General features: G+C 39.2%; 1 protein-coding gene across 7 annotated transcripts in view; it reads left to right on the top strand.

Annotated features, from left to right (window-relative positions):
- The window catches only part of ARID1B (AT-rich interaction domain 1B), a 563165-nt gene that overhangs the window by 485339 nt on the left and 63032 nt on the right, over positions 1–14794 (top strand). For all 7 annotated transcript variants that reach the window (XM_036766234.1, XM_036766229.1, XM_036766233.1 and 4 more), the window contains one exon: positions 13504–13831. In XM_036766234.1, coding sequence (XP_036622129.1) covers positions 13504–13831 — 328 coding nt within the window. The remainder of the gene's footprint in view (positions 1–13503; positions 13832–14794) is intronic.

Raw genomic sequence — 14794 nt, 5'->3', positions numbered from 1 at the left:
GGGGAATTTGAGGCAGGGAGTCCTATTAGAAGATAAAAGGCAGTGAGAGCTTGAGCTAGGGTAGTGGCTATATGAGAAGAGAGTATGTATAAGAGAGGCAGTGGAGGGGAAGAAGAAATTACAAGATGTAGCAACTGCTTTGATGTGTGGAGTGAGTGAGATAAGGAGTTCAGGAGACACTGAGGTTGAGGGTGACTCAAAGGAATATGGTGCCCATAACAGTAACATAGAAGTTCAGAAGAGGTATGGATTTTTGAGTGACACCCATTTCTGAATCTCCAAAATATGGCTGGTGATGTGGGACTATAGTTTGAGACAGAGGCTAGGTCTAGATCTGCAGATTTCTCAGTCATCTACATAATGATGATCATTGATCCCATCGGAGCTGATGAAATGACCAGGTGAAAGTCTAAAGAGTAAAGAGAAGGGAGCCCAGGACAGAACATCGTGAAACATCTACTTTTTTTTTTTTATCATGACATGGTTGAACATCCAGCTAAGGAAATTAGGAAGGAATGATCAGACAAATAGGGAGAACCAGTAAAGAACTATCATAAAAATGAAAATAAGGTATTTAGCAGTGTCAGCTGCGGCAAAGAGGTTAAGATGAGGATTCCAAAAAGGCCAATTAAGGGAGAAGCTGCAAGTATAGTGATGAAGACAGAGGCCAGATTTCAGAGAATTTAGAAAAGAATGAGAGACATGGAGGCAAAGAGTTTAGCTGGGAAGGGTAAGAGAAATGGGCAAAAGTAGGTGGCCCCACTGAGATGGAGGGAGAATTGGACATGGTTGTAGGCAACAGAGGAGGAACCAGTGAGAGAGGGAAGATTCAAGAGATGCTGGTGGAGACAGACTGCTGGAGAAGATGGCACTGGATAAGATCCAAGAGTACATGTAGAAAGACTGGCTTTGGCAGAGAAAAAGGCCACCTTATCCTCAGAGCCTGAAGGAAAAAATAGTAGAAGTGGGGAGATGATTTCAGAGAGATTTGAGATGAGGAAGGAAGAATACTATTAAATATATGGGAAAGTCCTCCTGGGCGGGGGGCGGTGAGGTGGCTTGAAAAGAGTAAGAGAATGAATGGATTGAAGAGTGCTAGGATTGCCTTGCTGTAGTGAGGGCCCAGTTGAAATTAGAAAGCATACATTTATAGTGAACCCTTTTGGGTGTTGGCAGGACTGAGAATATGACCATCCCTCTGTATAAGTGAGATTAATTATAAATCGAGTGCAGGAAGGGACCTTAGAGGTCCATCTAGTCCCTTCCCCCTTCATTTTACAGATGAGTTCACTGTAAGGGAACAGTAAGGGAAGGAACTTGCCCAAGGTTACATAGGTAGCATCATAGGCAGAATATGAACACACATCCTCTGACTCCAAAGCCAGTGCTCTTTTCAGTGAAATATGTTCTTCCTGCATGGGGCATAGGTTGTGGAAGTCGGATAAAAATAATGAATAAATGGAAAATTTGGAAATTTGAGCGTTAAAAAAATCCATTGATATGTATGTTGAAATCCCACAGTAGGAGGGCGGAAACTGGAGTGGAGGAGAAAACTGGTCCAGGCACTGAACGCATTGAGAAAAGAGACATAATGTGCTGAGGTTGAGTAGATAATGGGTATCAGCATCTAGATTAGATAATTAATCTGGATTCCATAAAAGGAGTAGGAGGTGGTGGTGGTGGTGGTGGTGGTGGTGGTGGTGGTGGTGGCGGCGATGGTGATGATGATGGTGATGATACAAGGGATATTCAATTTCTCATGCCACAATTGGGATTTAATGGGGGGCAGAGAAGGCTGCAGAAACATAAAAGTAAAAGAAGATGGAAGGAGAAAAAGGAGGTAGAATAGAGTAAAAGAAGTTTGTTAATCATCGATTGGGCATATGTGGATTGGCACATGGTGGGGAGGGAACAAGGTTGAAATGTGGGAATATAGAAGCAGAGAAGTTAAAGTTGGAGATATGGCAAGGATCTTTGGCAGTTGGGACTTCAATATCATAGGGAGGAGAAAAGTATATAATAGGAGTGTGCTAGCCATTAGAGAATGAGTCCAGGTAGAGTAATAGTCAGGTCTCCTAATAGACAGGTGATTAGAAGGTTCAGGTTCAACCCTTCAGGTTTCAGGACAGCCCACAACTGCCAGACTTTACATGCTGCTGAATCCTAGATTGTTTTGTTCTGGGAGGCATTTGAAAAACCTTTGGGAAGACCTCAGGAGTTATAGTGCATCCCAAGGCTGAATGGGGGAAGCCCACAACTAACCCTGGGCTGTCTAGTCCTAGCGAAGGGTCTGGAGGTTGAGCCATCAGGAAATCCAGCCAGGAGGCTGAAGTGGTATGCCCCACCTCTCTCCCACCAGGCCCAACCAGATCCTGGTTGTGTTGAAGCCTAGTTATTGAGAATGATCTAGCCACCTCAGCCCAGTTGTTGTTCTTGGGCATCCTGAAGCCTAATGGGAGAGGGCATGAGGCCAGCCAGGAACAGGACCTCACTGGGTCATGGTTTTGCATGCCATAGATTGTATTCTTCCAAAACCAAGCAAATGTATTGAATTTAGAATGATGAGAATCCACTGCTAATTCAAAATTTCTCATAATAGTAGCCCTTCAAAGTTGTTTTTAGTATATTATTGAGTGAATTAAGATTAATCACTTTTTCTTCTCTTAAAAAATTACGATAGTGATTTTGCTAGAAGTCTCAGCTTCAGTATCTTCCATTTAGTGCCTAAATTTAATTCCAGGTGGGTTGGAATTTAAAATCAATTGGTCATAGAGATAAAGTGGGCAAAGAGTTCATATGCTTGTGTTCCAAAAGCGTCTGTGCCAGGCTGTACCCACTTGAAAAGTGTGGGCTCTCGGACTTGGCTGCCTGACATGTCCAGCTGATGTAGGCTGGCCCAGCATCTGCTGCATTCATTGTGTTTAATGCTGGATCCATCTGTTTTCTGTCAAAGCTATTGCCAACAAATTACTGATCTATTAGAGAAACATGGAAATAAGATTGTACTTCTCATTCCTGGCTTTTTGTCTCATATTTTGTTTGGCTTTTATGGAACCTTACATTTTTGCCGGTGTGTGTGTAACATGTCATAACTGGTATATAGTACTGAATTGTTTGCTTTACAAAAATTGGTTCATAAAATAAGAAAGAAATATAGATCATTCTCCCACCTCCTTCCCTTCCCCCTGCCAAAAAAAAAAATCTAAAGCTCATTTTAAACCTCGAGCGACCAGTTTTACCCCAGGTATGTGAGAGTAAGGAGAAGTCTTACCAATTTCAAGGCAAAGGAAAGGGAGCTTTTCTGTTTCTGCTACTGAATAGAGGCCTCTGTAATTATAACTTATTTCCTTACTGCTGAATGCCAAATCATGAAACCCGATTGATTGAAGAAGGAAAATAGAGATTGGGTGCACAGTATAATCTGCGTGTGTGCGTGTATATGTGGGTGTGTATAGTTATTATAGTCAAACACATACTCCACCCCATTACAGTTTGCTTTCTGGTATCCAGAGAAGAGCAGCTGCTGAATTAAACAGAGCCATTGAAGCTGAGTTCTTCCCTACGTAGCTACATCATTTGAACTGAAAAAGATTGTAATAGAAAAAGATACAGGGTAACCTGTGAATCTGTCTCTTTTTTTCTGTTTCTCCTTTTTGTTCATAGAGTCATTGATTGCCAAATAAAGATGACGAATAGGAACACAGAGTAATTCAGGAGACCGCCTTCTCTGTTATCCCACATTTCGGGGATATTCTCTGCAACAAACGCATAAATGTTGGGTTTCTAAAACAAGATTAAAGTGTTATTTCATTTCCTTCCAAAGCAAAGGGCACGTGTGTTTTCACTGAAGAAGGTTTCTAACCAAATGTGACAGTTATGAGGATTTGGGGGAGAAGGGTAGAAACTGGCTACAAAGTAACAGCATGAATGTATGAATTAATTATGTGTGCATTCAAACAATGAATTAGTTTATTTTTAATAAAAGCAAAGTGAGCAAAGAGGTCTGTATTTTTACTCTCGATTATAGGAAAGTGGGGGGTTGGGTAGTATGAGGTCATGGAGAAGGGGAAGAGAAGGAAAGATGTCTTTTTCCAGCTCACAGAGGAAAGCTAGGATGACTCGTTATTTAAATAAACCTCAGAGTAGTGAATAGAAGCCAGCATATTCCACTCTCCACATTCCCCCCGGACAGGGATTAGAACACTCTTTCTATTAAATCGAGTGTGATAGCTTAAAAAAAAAGGCTAAAGCTCATATAATTTGCCTAATAAAACTGGACTTTCATAAACTGCTTTTTAAAACACCCTGCTGTCAGGAAGGGCAGCTAGGTGATACAGTAGAAAAAGACCAGGTCTGGAGTCAGGAAGACTTATCTCCATGAATTCAGATCTGGCCCCAGACACTTAATAGCTGTGTGATCCTGGACAAGTCATTTCACCCTTTTTGCCTCAGTTTTCTCATTTGTCAAATGAGCTGGAGAAGGAAATGGCAAACCCACCGGTATCTTTGCCAAGAAAACCCTCAGTGGAGTCCAAAAGAGTCAGATACAACTGAAAAATGTCCATCAGGACATCTTATGAAAGTCATACAAAGTCATTTCTGGAGGCGATTGTGGACTCTAGCAATGGAGGAAATTGGGATAAGCTTCCTGGAGGTGGTTGCCCTGAAGCTGAACATTGAAGGATGGGGGTTCTGCAAAGTGGAGATGAGTGTGAAGGGCTTCCCATTCATGGGAAACAGCCTGTAAAAAGGCACAGGCGCAAGAGATAGGACATTATGTGTGAGGGACAGCAAATAATCCAGCTTGGCCAGACTCGATTGATTAATTAATTAATAATTAATTAATTAATTATTATGTAATAATCCTGGTATTATAGGCCTGAGTCAGATTGTGAAGGGCTTTAAATGCCAAAATAAATATGTTGTTCCAGAAGCCAATGGAATTCCTTGATTAAGAGAGTAGCATGGTCAGACCGGTGATTTATTTTAAGTATATCAGTTTTGATTACTGAGAGTCAAGGATGGCTTAGAGGGGAAGACTGGATGCAAGGAGACCATTTAGGAGGCTCCCACAAAGTACAAGTACTAGAGATGATAAGGGCCTGAAATGACGTTTTGCCTCTTGCATCTCAAGCAGTCCCAATTTTGTCAGGGCTCCAAATACAGTGATCTAAAAAGATGCAAGATGATAGGTTTTCTAGAAAAGTCAGTTTTAAATTTTTGGAACTTTTATCGTGGTGGGGGCACTTGAGACCATTTCCAAAGGGACTTTCTAAGAGGGGCCCTCAGGATGCCAAAATGGTTGATACTCCCAAGTAGAGACTAGAAATAGAGAAGCCCTCCTGTCTTGGAAGATGGAATTCTTATTAGAAGATAAACAGCCCTCCTAGTCAGTTTATAGACCTGAATGACCTAGGAGCGTAGGAAGACATAGGGCTCCCCCAGTACTTTCTCATTTTTATCTTGTTGCCAGTCCCAAGGTAGTAAAGCAGTTTGTTACTGCTTCTTCAATGTCTCAGATAAGGGATTTGAGTTATCAAGGAGCTCAAATCATTTTAGAAGGGTACAGAAGCCTATCCCATTTTTGTTGTCCAGATTATCACTTAGCCTGAAGTTTGCTGTGATGTCCTTGGGGACACAGCTAGGTGACTCAGTGGAAAGAGCCCTGGACTTGTGGTCAGGAACATCTGAATTTGAAGGCTGCCTCAGACACTAGCTGTGTGACACTTGGCAAATGATTTGACCTCTCAGACTCAGTTTCTTTTTTTTTTTTTTAAAGAATAATAATACCTCTCACACAGGGTTGTTGTGAATATCAAATGAGATTGTGTGTGCATGTCTCTGTGTGTGTGTATATGTATATATACATATATATGCTTTGTAATCTTTAAAGCAGCACTATATACAAGTTCTAGCTATAATTATTATCATCATTAATTTATCAGTTATCAATGTCTCCAGCTATTGAGATAGTTTCGTTATTGCAATCTTTTTATCTCTAGAGTTTGATTTCTCCCTTGTATCTGAAGTGAACCTCATAGGTCTGTTAGGTCTTTTCTTTAGTCCCTTTGTTTATAGCATCTGTCTCACATTAAATAAAACTAGAATGAGATTAAAACACAAGAGGTCAGAGAGTTATGAGAGATTGCTGGAGTTAGGATTCATCTCTAAGCTGTAAGGCTCAGGGATAGAAGCGGCACCTAAGCAAAGACAGGAGGGGTTTCAACAGGTGAAAATTTGAAAAATATACATTCCAGTCCTAGGGCATGAGCTAAATAGGTGCTAAATCAGTAATATAGAGAGATATACAAGACAACCTGAAGAGGTTAGGTAAGGGAGAAATTGTATTAATGAGTTATAAATGGTCTATGTTAATTTAGAAGATCTTCAAAAATCACCAGCTTTTAAAATTAAGGCAAATGATCAAGATTTTAAAGGATATAAAATTGAATTCCTGCTTAGTGACTTAAAATATTTTCTGAGATGTTCCATTATTAAGTCCTTAAGTGTTACGGAAGTAATGAACTCTACATTGGTATAAAAATTAAAACATTGTTATGGTTATTGTCTTCTTTGACTGTTTGCATGAATTAAATATATATGTATATTAAATGTATTTCTTGTACATTTAAAGGTAATAATGTTCTACAGAGCTATGTGAATCTAGGAAATCATAAAAGTGACATAAATGTAGTAATTTCCAAAGTATCTTCCTGCCTCCAAGGTCTATGACAGTGGTGTTAAATTCACGTAGAAATGTCGCCCCTAAACTATACATACAAATACCTGTAGGACACATGTTAACTTAGAAAACCACGTAGTCACATTATCTGTGTTCTAGCTAATGAGTTAGTTTAATATTTCCCAATTCATTATAACATGATTTGGGCAAGTGAGGCTGTTTTACCCTGCTTTACCAATAACTAGCCATACTGCCTTGGGCTTCACCTTGGAGCACAATTTTTTTCTCTGTAAAGTAGTGCTAGTAATTCTTGTCTGACCATCTTCTTAGGGTTGTCATCAGTGCCAATTGAGACTGTCTATGTGAATGTACTTTGAAACATTAAAAAAAGGAATACAAATATAACATTACCATGCAGGATTGATTTTTGTTTAGCAGCATTTTATTAGAAGTAGTTAAAAATCACTTCTATCCCCAGACATGTACAATTTTTTAAACAACTCTAGTAGTACACACATAACCACACTGCCACATAGATCATTGTAGTAGTATACCAGATTACACTCATTCCCCTAAAAACATCCCTGTGTTTTGCCATGACTATGTCCATTTCCCATGTCTTGAATATCTCTCCCTCTTTGTTGGATTTCAATATCTCCTTTAAAGCTTGGCTCAAGTACCACCTCCTTCCAGAAGCCTTCTCTGATGCCCTCAGTTGGTAAGAGGCTTTCCCCCTTTCAGACTTCACAACGCAATTTATTCTGTCCCTCTCTAGTTAAATTATCATGTATTGTTTTGTATTATAGTGAGTGAGTTCAATCATATAGGTGCAAAAACTAGCTTTAGAAAATGGGAAGGATGCATCTTTTGAGATGAGAGGAATAGAGAACAGATGGAGATGGGGTGGGAGGGTGGGGACTCTTCAGGTGGAAGGGGAGGGAAATTGTGAGTTCTTTTATGTCAGATGGCCTCAGTGTTATAAGTAATTAGTAAGCAAGATCATCTTCAAGGTAGGTTGGAACGGGGGTTTTGGAGAGTACATATCATCTAGGAATGGCCACTGAGAAAAACATGATAGGAAGTCAGCAAGCAGCGAGCTGCGTTTTTAAAATGCGTAAATGCAGTGAGATATAAACAGGAGAGCGTGCATCTGTTATAGGGCCAAACAAGCACACTTTGATGATTTTTATCTAACATTGTACAGCAATCCAGGAGCAGAGAAATGGGTTAACAAGGCTACCCCAGAATTGGGGATTGTCAGAGTTGACAGTAAAAGATAAGGGATTCTGAAGTACTAGAGAATCATTAAAATAATTGACCATGAAATCCAAAATGGGTAGGAAGGGAAGTCAACCAGGATTGGGATTTTTAATCTGAGATCCATAAACGTGTGTGTGTGTGCGTGTGTGTGTGTGTGTGTGTATGTGTTTGATAACTGTTATAACACAATTGACTTCTTTTTTACTCCTAATTATTTTATAAATATATAAATGCATAAAAATGCATGTAAAAACATTGTTTTCAGAAAGGGTCCATAAGCGTCACCAGGTCATCAAAGATATCCATGATGCTAACAACGTCAAGAAGCCCTCTTCCAAGACAAGAGAGGAAAGCTGGGCTCAGTTTAAGTCTATATGTGGTCAAGGCTCCCTCTCCAAGCGTTTTCTCAATTTTCAGAACAAGCAGATGTCAGATAGATAAATGGTTAGATGGATGGATGTGTGTGTATCTCTATCTCCCTTTGCACAGTTTTTCAGTATACATACCCATGTACACACAGTGTTAAGGCTTTATCTTGTTTTAATGAAACTGCTTAATTGTTCCTTTTGAGTAGATATCTAGGCATGGCTAGTATGATAGTCTCTGATGGGAATCGCTGTCCTGTTTCAATTTGTTTTTCAAAGTAATGCTTTTAATCCAGTCACTGTTCCTTATGAGTAAAAAGGACCCTTAGGAAGGACGAGAAGACCTAACAGTCCCTCAGTGATTAAGCCAAACTGAATAATGTTTCTGACTGACTTATGTGTGTCATACTATACATACTTTTTCTTCATCTTTCCTGCAGTCCCAGAAGGCAGGAATAGATCTGAATTTATAGAAATATGATCTTGCCACATCACTGGTTGTGGGTGGTAACTATTCCTTCCCACAGGCCTGTTTTCCCTCTAAACTCTTGCTTTTTATATACTCTTTATTCTTCTGATAACAGAAGAGTGAAGAAATGTATATGTGTGTGTATACATATACCTGTACATACATATATGTTTACACATATTGCTTTTAACTCCTTATTTTGATCTTTTCTAACAAGGAAGAATATGTACTGGGTTTGGTATCTTTGAGCAACAATCAACCAATGGGGTAAAGGAAAGGGGGTTCAGAGGGTACCAGAAAAGCAGTGGAATTCATAACAGGTTTTTATCTACATATGTAACATATATTCAGAATTATAAACCCTAAGTCTATGAATCCCCAGACGTTCTCAAATCAAGCTGGTTGGCTGACTTAGTTGGTGAGCATAGAATTAATGAGACTATTAGAATGATGGTTAAGAACCAGTTAGTTTTGCTTTTTTTTCATAGCTATGCCCAGGCCGGGCATCTCAAAATCTGTAGCACTGGTCATAGAGGAAACCAGATGACTCCTGTGCATACTCTGTATTGCAGGCAAACTACCCCCTCCTTGTTCCCCAAAGTCAGCATTCTACTTTCCATGTCCCTGCCTTAATCTCTTAATTAGAGATACTTAATTAATACTTAATAATACTTAATTAGAGTATTAACAGTATCTAGCATCCACATAGCACTTGAAGGTTTGCGCAGACTATTACATGTATTGACTCATTTTACCATCACAGCCACCCTAGTTGGTAGATGCCATTAGAATGCCCCTGTTTTACTGCCGAGGAAAATGAGACAATCAGAGGTTAAGTGACCTGCTCACGTTCATACGCCTGGAGTCTGAGGCCAGACTTGCACTCAGGCCTTTCTGACTCTGGGTCTGCCACGTTCTGGCATTACCCCTTCCCTCAGCCTCAGGATCCCTGGCCTCCTTCAGGGCTCAGACGAGGTACCATCTAACCTTCTCAGAGCCTTCCCTGATCCTCCCCATTATTAGTGCCTTAGTGCACTGCCTTGTATTTATTTAATTCATTAAATTTAATTAGCCATGGGAAAATGTCGGCTGCTTAAGAGCAGAAGTAGAAGCAGCCACGTAGGACAGTGGGTAAAGCGCTTACCTCCACAGGGTGCTATGAGGATCAAATGCTGAGATACTGATGAAGCACTTTGTAAAACTGAAAGCATTATCGCCAGTGATCAGTATTATTACCTTTATTACCATTTATTGTTGTTGTTATTGTTGTAAGTGTTTAATAAATTTGTGTTCAGTACCGTTTAGTACATTTACGTTCGGTAGCATTATTTTTTAAAAGGTCATTCAAAGCAATCACTTTATGAATAATAGCCTCTTAATCAGCCATTCAGTAATCAGTACACATTTTTTAAGCACCTACTATGGGCCAGACACTACATTAAGCACTGGAGATAGAAAAAAGAGGTAAAAGACAGCCCCTGCCCTCCAGATGCTTACAATCTAATCTTAAAGGCCAGAACATCAATAAGGTTTCCTTCTTCTTTTCTTAGCCTTTTGATAGATGCCATTTCTATTTTTATTGAAATGATTTATTAAGAGTTACCAAATAACATTCTACCAGTTATTGTCGATATTAAACAAGGAAATATTTGGAATTATCTCCTACATTAGAGAACAGCCTTAACAATCAAAGGTAGCAGGAACTTTAATAATTGTGGCCATTTTTTGTTTTGATTTTCTAACGTCCTTTTCTTATCAAACACACATCTTCTGAAGCAGCTTATACTGTCCCCCTCCCCGCAAAGGTCCTTCACCTTTCACGCTGCCTCTGTATGTAGCCAAGCTCTGTCATTGAATTCCTACCTCGCCATGCCCATCCCACTAAGAAGGTTTTTTAATTTTCCCTTCATATTTCCACCAACAAGGTGGTGCATAGCTTGCTTCAAAAACATAAGGATTGAAATAGAGCTTCCTTTCTCTATCATTTCACAGTTATTTCATATAATGTAGCTGACTAGTAAGAGATGAGGTTGGTGAACAGTTTTGTACATAATTTTAATACCAGTTCATAAAACCGCCAGTATAAAAAATATGATGTTCCAGTGTTTGGACTTAGGAGATGCATTTTTTTTTCCCATCACCATAGTTTCCTTGGTTGATACAGAGAAATCAGTTGACCCCCACAGATGTGGCTGAAATCATATTCATTTGTAATTGTTGTGTCCTACTATTTTTCCCTTGTAAATGTAAATAGCCATGTAGTGGATTAAAGAGGGTTCACTCTTTAAGGATCTGCTGTTTCAGAGGTGTTGGATACATCCTGGTGAAGAGCTTCTCCAAATTCAGTTATTCTAATCCTCACATGACAGCCATACAGGCCATCGCTGGCCCCTTGTGGGAACCGTTCCAGCTTAGTAGAATCTGCCAGAGTTTGTACTATGAGGGAGCCTTCAGGAACGCATGGTAGGATGCTGAGCCTTGGGCACATAGGGCCGAGAGCATTTTGTAGCACCCAGTTGATTATCCAGAGGAATACGTCTGTCTTTCATAGTAAAATAAAAAACTCAACCACGCGGCTCTTTCTGGGAATGGGATCGTTCTGGATGGCCAGGTTTTCTGGATACCTGAAGATTTTCTGTTTAAAGTACCAAAGTAGATAGATGTTCTTTAATTGCAGTTTGTGTGACAATCTTTCTAAACATGCCACAGTCGTCCATGTAGCCTTAAAACAAAAACATGCCAAACATAACGTTTAACATTTTCTTAATGATTCAGGATTTTTTTTTAATATATTATTGTACTACAGTGTTACTAAGCCATCTTTTCAGGGACTCTTAAGGGGCATAAGACTTTTTACTAATGAACCAAATGGCCCTAGATTGCTGTACTTTTTATATGGTTTTCTCTTCCCTCCACATCTGTCAGATGCCATTTCTCATTGATGAAAGTAGGAGTCATTAGAGAGTGTTCCCCTCTCTTCTTACTTCTTTTTTAAATTTTTTTAAATGTATTTATTTTTAGTTTTCAACATACACTTCCATAAGCTTTTGAGTTTTAAATTTTCTCCACGTCCTTCCCCTTCCTTCTCCCCAAGATGGCATGCAATCTGATATAGACTCTACATATACATTCATATTAAGCATATTTCACATTAGGCATGTTCTGAATCTAATTTTTATTTCTAGTTGATTTGTATGGCTTTGGGATACAGAAATCTTGGCTTCTTAGATTCATGTATAGAATAGAACCCCTGATTGAGAAGTTCTCCTATGCATCAAGTATTTGTGCTTTATTTAGTTTGTAGACTTGGTCATGTGGTTGGGCCATTTTTTCTTGTTCTCTGGTTTTTTTGTAGGGGACAGGTGAGATTGATGAATAGATGATTAGTTAATGTGTGTAATTGATAATGATCAGGCAGTTCTATAGAATTTTGCATTCATGTGGGTCTCTGATATATACAGGCATGTGTAAGCTTAAAATTTTGTTGTCATTGGGTAATTTCTGTGATAACGTGTCCTGGTTGGCGATCACATAGAGAAGAAGTATTAACCATGATGTAAAATAGTATCTCTGAACATAAAATAAAATTATATTCCTGTTGGAATATGCATAAATTAATAGAGCTGTCATTAAGAACTTTTTTTTTACGTGAAGTGGTAGAAAGAGGACCACACAGGACAGTATTGAGGGGAGCAGTGAAAGTCAAGGGAGAATGTGGCAACACAGAGTACGGTCCCATAGTTGTCCCATGTACTCTGATTGGGGAGTGGAGAGAGAGCAAGAGGCATGGTAGTACCTTAGATAGTCCAGCCAGAATTACCACCAGAATGAGTGATTCATCCTGCAGACTTACCTGTGTCCTCAACTCAGGGGAAGAGAGGTGAGAAGGGGCAGATGAGTCCATTGAGGAGCAAAGGACATCAGGACCCTGGAGCTGGGGTCATTGAAGGAGTAGAGTCCTGCAAAAGAGGAAACACATTTACATGATTACGCATGTGCAACCTATATGGAATTGCTTGCCTTCTCAATGAGGGTGGGTGGGGAGGGGGAAGGGAGAGAACTCAAAGTTTTAAAAACTAATGTTAAAAATTGTTTTTACATGCAATGGGGAAGTAAGATACACAGGCAATGGGATATAGAAATCTATCTTGCCCTAGAGGAAAATAGAAGGGAAGGGGATAAAGAGAAGGGACAGGATAATCAGACTACACGCTGTCTTGGGGTGGGGGAAGGGGAGAGATGGTGAGAAAATTTGGAAGTCAAAATCTTGTGGAAGTGAATGTTGAAAACTAAAAATAAATTCTTTAATAAGAAAGAAAAAAAAGAGGAAACACACATTCTCCTTCCCCTTCCGTGTTGGCACCCCAGGAATGAGCCCTTGCCGTCCCTTCCTAGTGATTGCTCTGCCATTTAAGCAAAGACAGGAAGTTAGAAATTAAGAAAAAGAAGGAAAAAAGAAGACATAAGGAGCACAGGTATCAACTTAAATTTTTCTTGAAGGTTGCAATAATTGCATCTGGTGCTTTTTCATCTGATTTTATGATTAAGGTCACTAGGATTTACATAGATAACACTTGTGACTAGTAGCTTGGATGGGGCCAAGTGAAGAAACACTTCATAAGGGTAATAATTATATTTCCTATATTCTCCAAATTATTAGATTTCAGCTTTCCCAATGAATATTTTCACAAGTCGCAAGATTAAATTTCTGTTTGCTTTTTGTTTAGGTAACTACTCCAGACCTCCAACATATAGTGGGGTACCCAGTGCAAGCTACAGTGGCCCAGGGCCTGGCATGGGTATCAATGCCAATAACCAGATGCATGGACAAGGGCCAAGCCAGCCATGTGGGACCATGCCCCTGGGACGGATGCCATCAACTGGGATGCAGAGCAGACCATTTCCTGGAAACATGAGCAGTATGACACCCAATTCTCCTGGCATGGCTCAGCAAGGAGGACCCGGAATGGGCCCCCCAATGCCAACTGTGAACCGTAAGGCACAGGAGGCCGCAGCTGCAGTGATGCAAGCTGCTGCAAACTCAGCTCAAAGCAGGTATGCTTTAAAGCAAAAATACATTTTTTTAAAAGAGATTGAAGATATAGTTGCACAATTTTCCAAGATTATAGCATAGTTATAATTGAATGTAATTTCTTTGCATCTTCTGACTTCGAACATGGTTTGTAACATAAAGGTTAATGAAGTAAATGACAGACTACCTTCCTCATTTAAAAAAAAAAAGGAAAAGGATTGTAGTTGACAAGCATCAGGGTGGAGAGTTCATACAGTTTTTGTGAGATTCATCAGGAAGCAGCAAAAGCAGATGTAGCTGCAGAGAGTGGACTTTGTAGCTAAGTAGGATTCCATTTTGAATTATGAGTTTAAAACAGCAAATTTTGAAGTCTAAGAAAATATAACCTAAATGAACCCTCATTTCTACCCCTTTCCTATAAACATATACACACACACACGCCACAAAACCTTTATGAAATGGAGAAATTCTGTGTGTGCATATGTGTGTGTGGTATGTGTGTATACGTTTGTCTTTGTGTAAATGTGTAAAGTTTATATATTTTGTATTTTTATGTTCTATTTTGTTTAACCAACCATACCTCTCAATCCACCCAAGTCCAAATGTAATTAATGGAACAAAAATAGCTTTTAGCTTTGATTCCTTTTAAAAAATCAAACTTGTTTTGTAAGTAAAGTAAGGATTCTAGAGTTTATTTTACTCTAGTAAAAGTAATACACCTTGAAAATACAGCCTATCCCAAAACTTTAAACTGCACTAAGAATTTTGGGACACCCTGTGTCTATTTGATTTTGATAAAGGGTAAATTTAAGTTTTAAATGAAGACTACTTGTCAAAACAAGGGATGGTTGAGACGTATGTACCTGATCTGCGTTCTTAGGGGAAAGAAGTAAGACAGAGATGATTATGATTTCTATTGAAGAAAAATAGGGTCTAATTTGTTTTTTAAATGTATTACTTTGTTACTTCTTTGCTAAAGCGTGGTA

The sequence above is a fragment of the Trichosurus vulpecula genome, chromosome 7, assembly GCF_011100635.1.
Source record: "Trichosurus vulpecula isolate mTriVul1 chromosome 7, mTriVul1.pri, whole genome shotgun sequence".
In the NCBI taxonomy this organism is placed as follows: Eukaryota; Metazoa; Chordata; class Mammalia; order Diprotodontia; family Phalangeridae; genus Trichosurus; species Trichosurus vulpecula.
The sequence above is the reverse complement of the archived record's forward strand: the minus strand, read 5'-3'. Positions and strand labels throughout refer to the sequence as shown.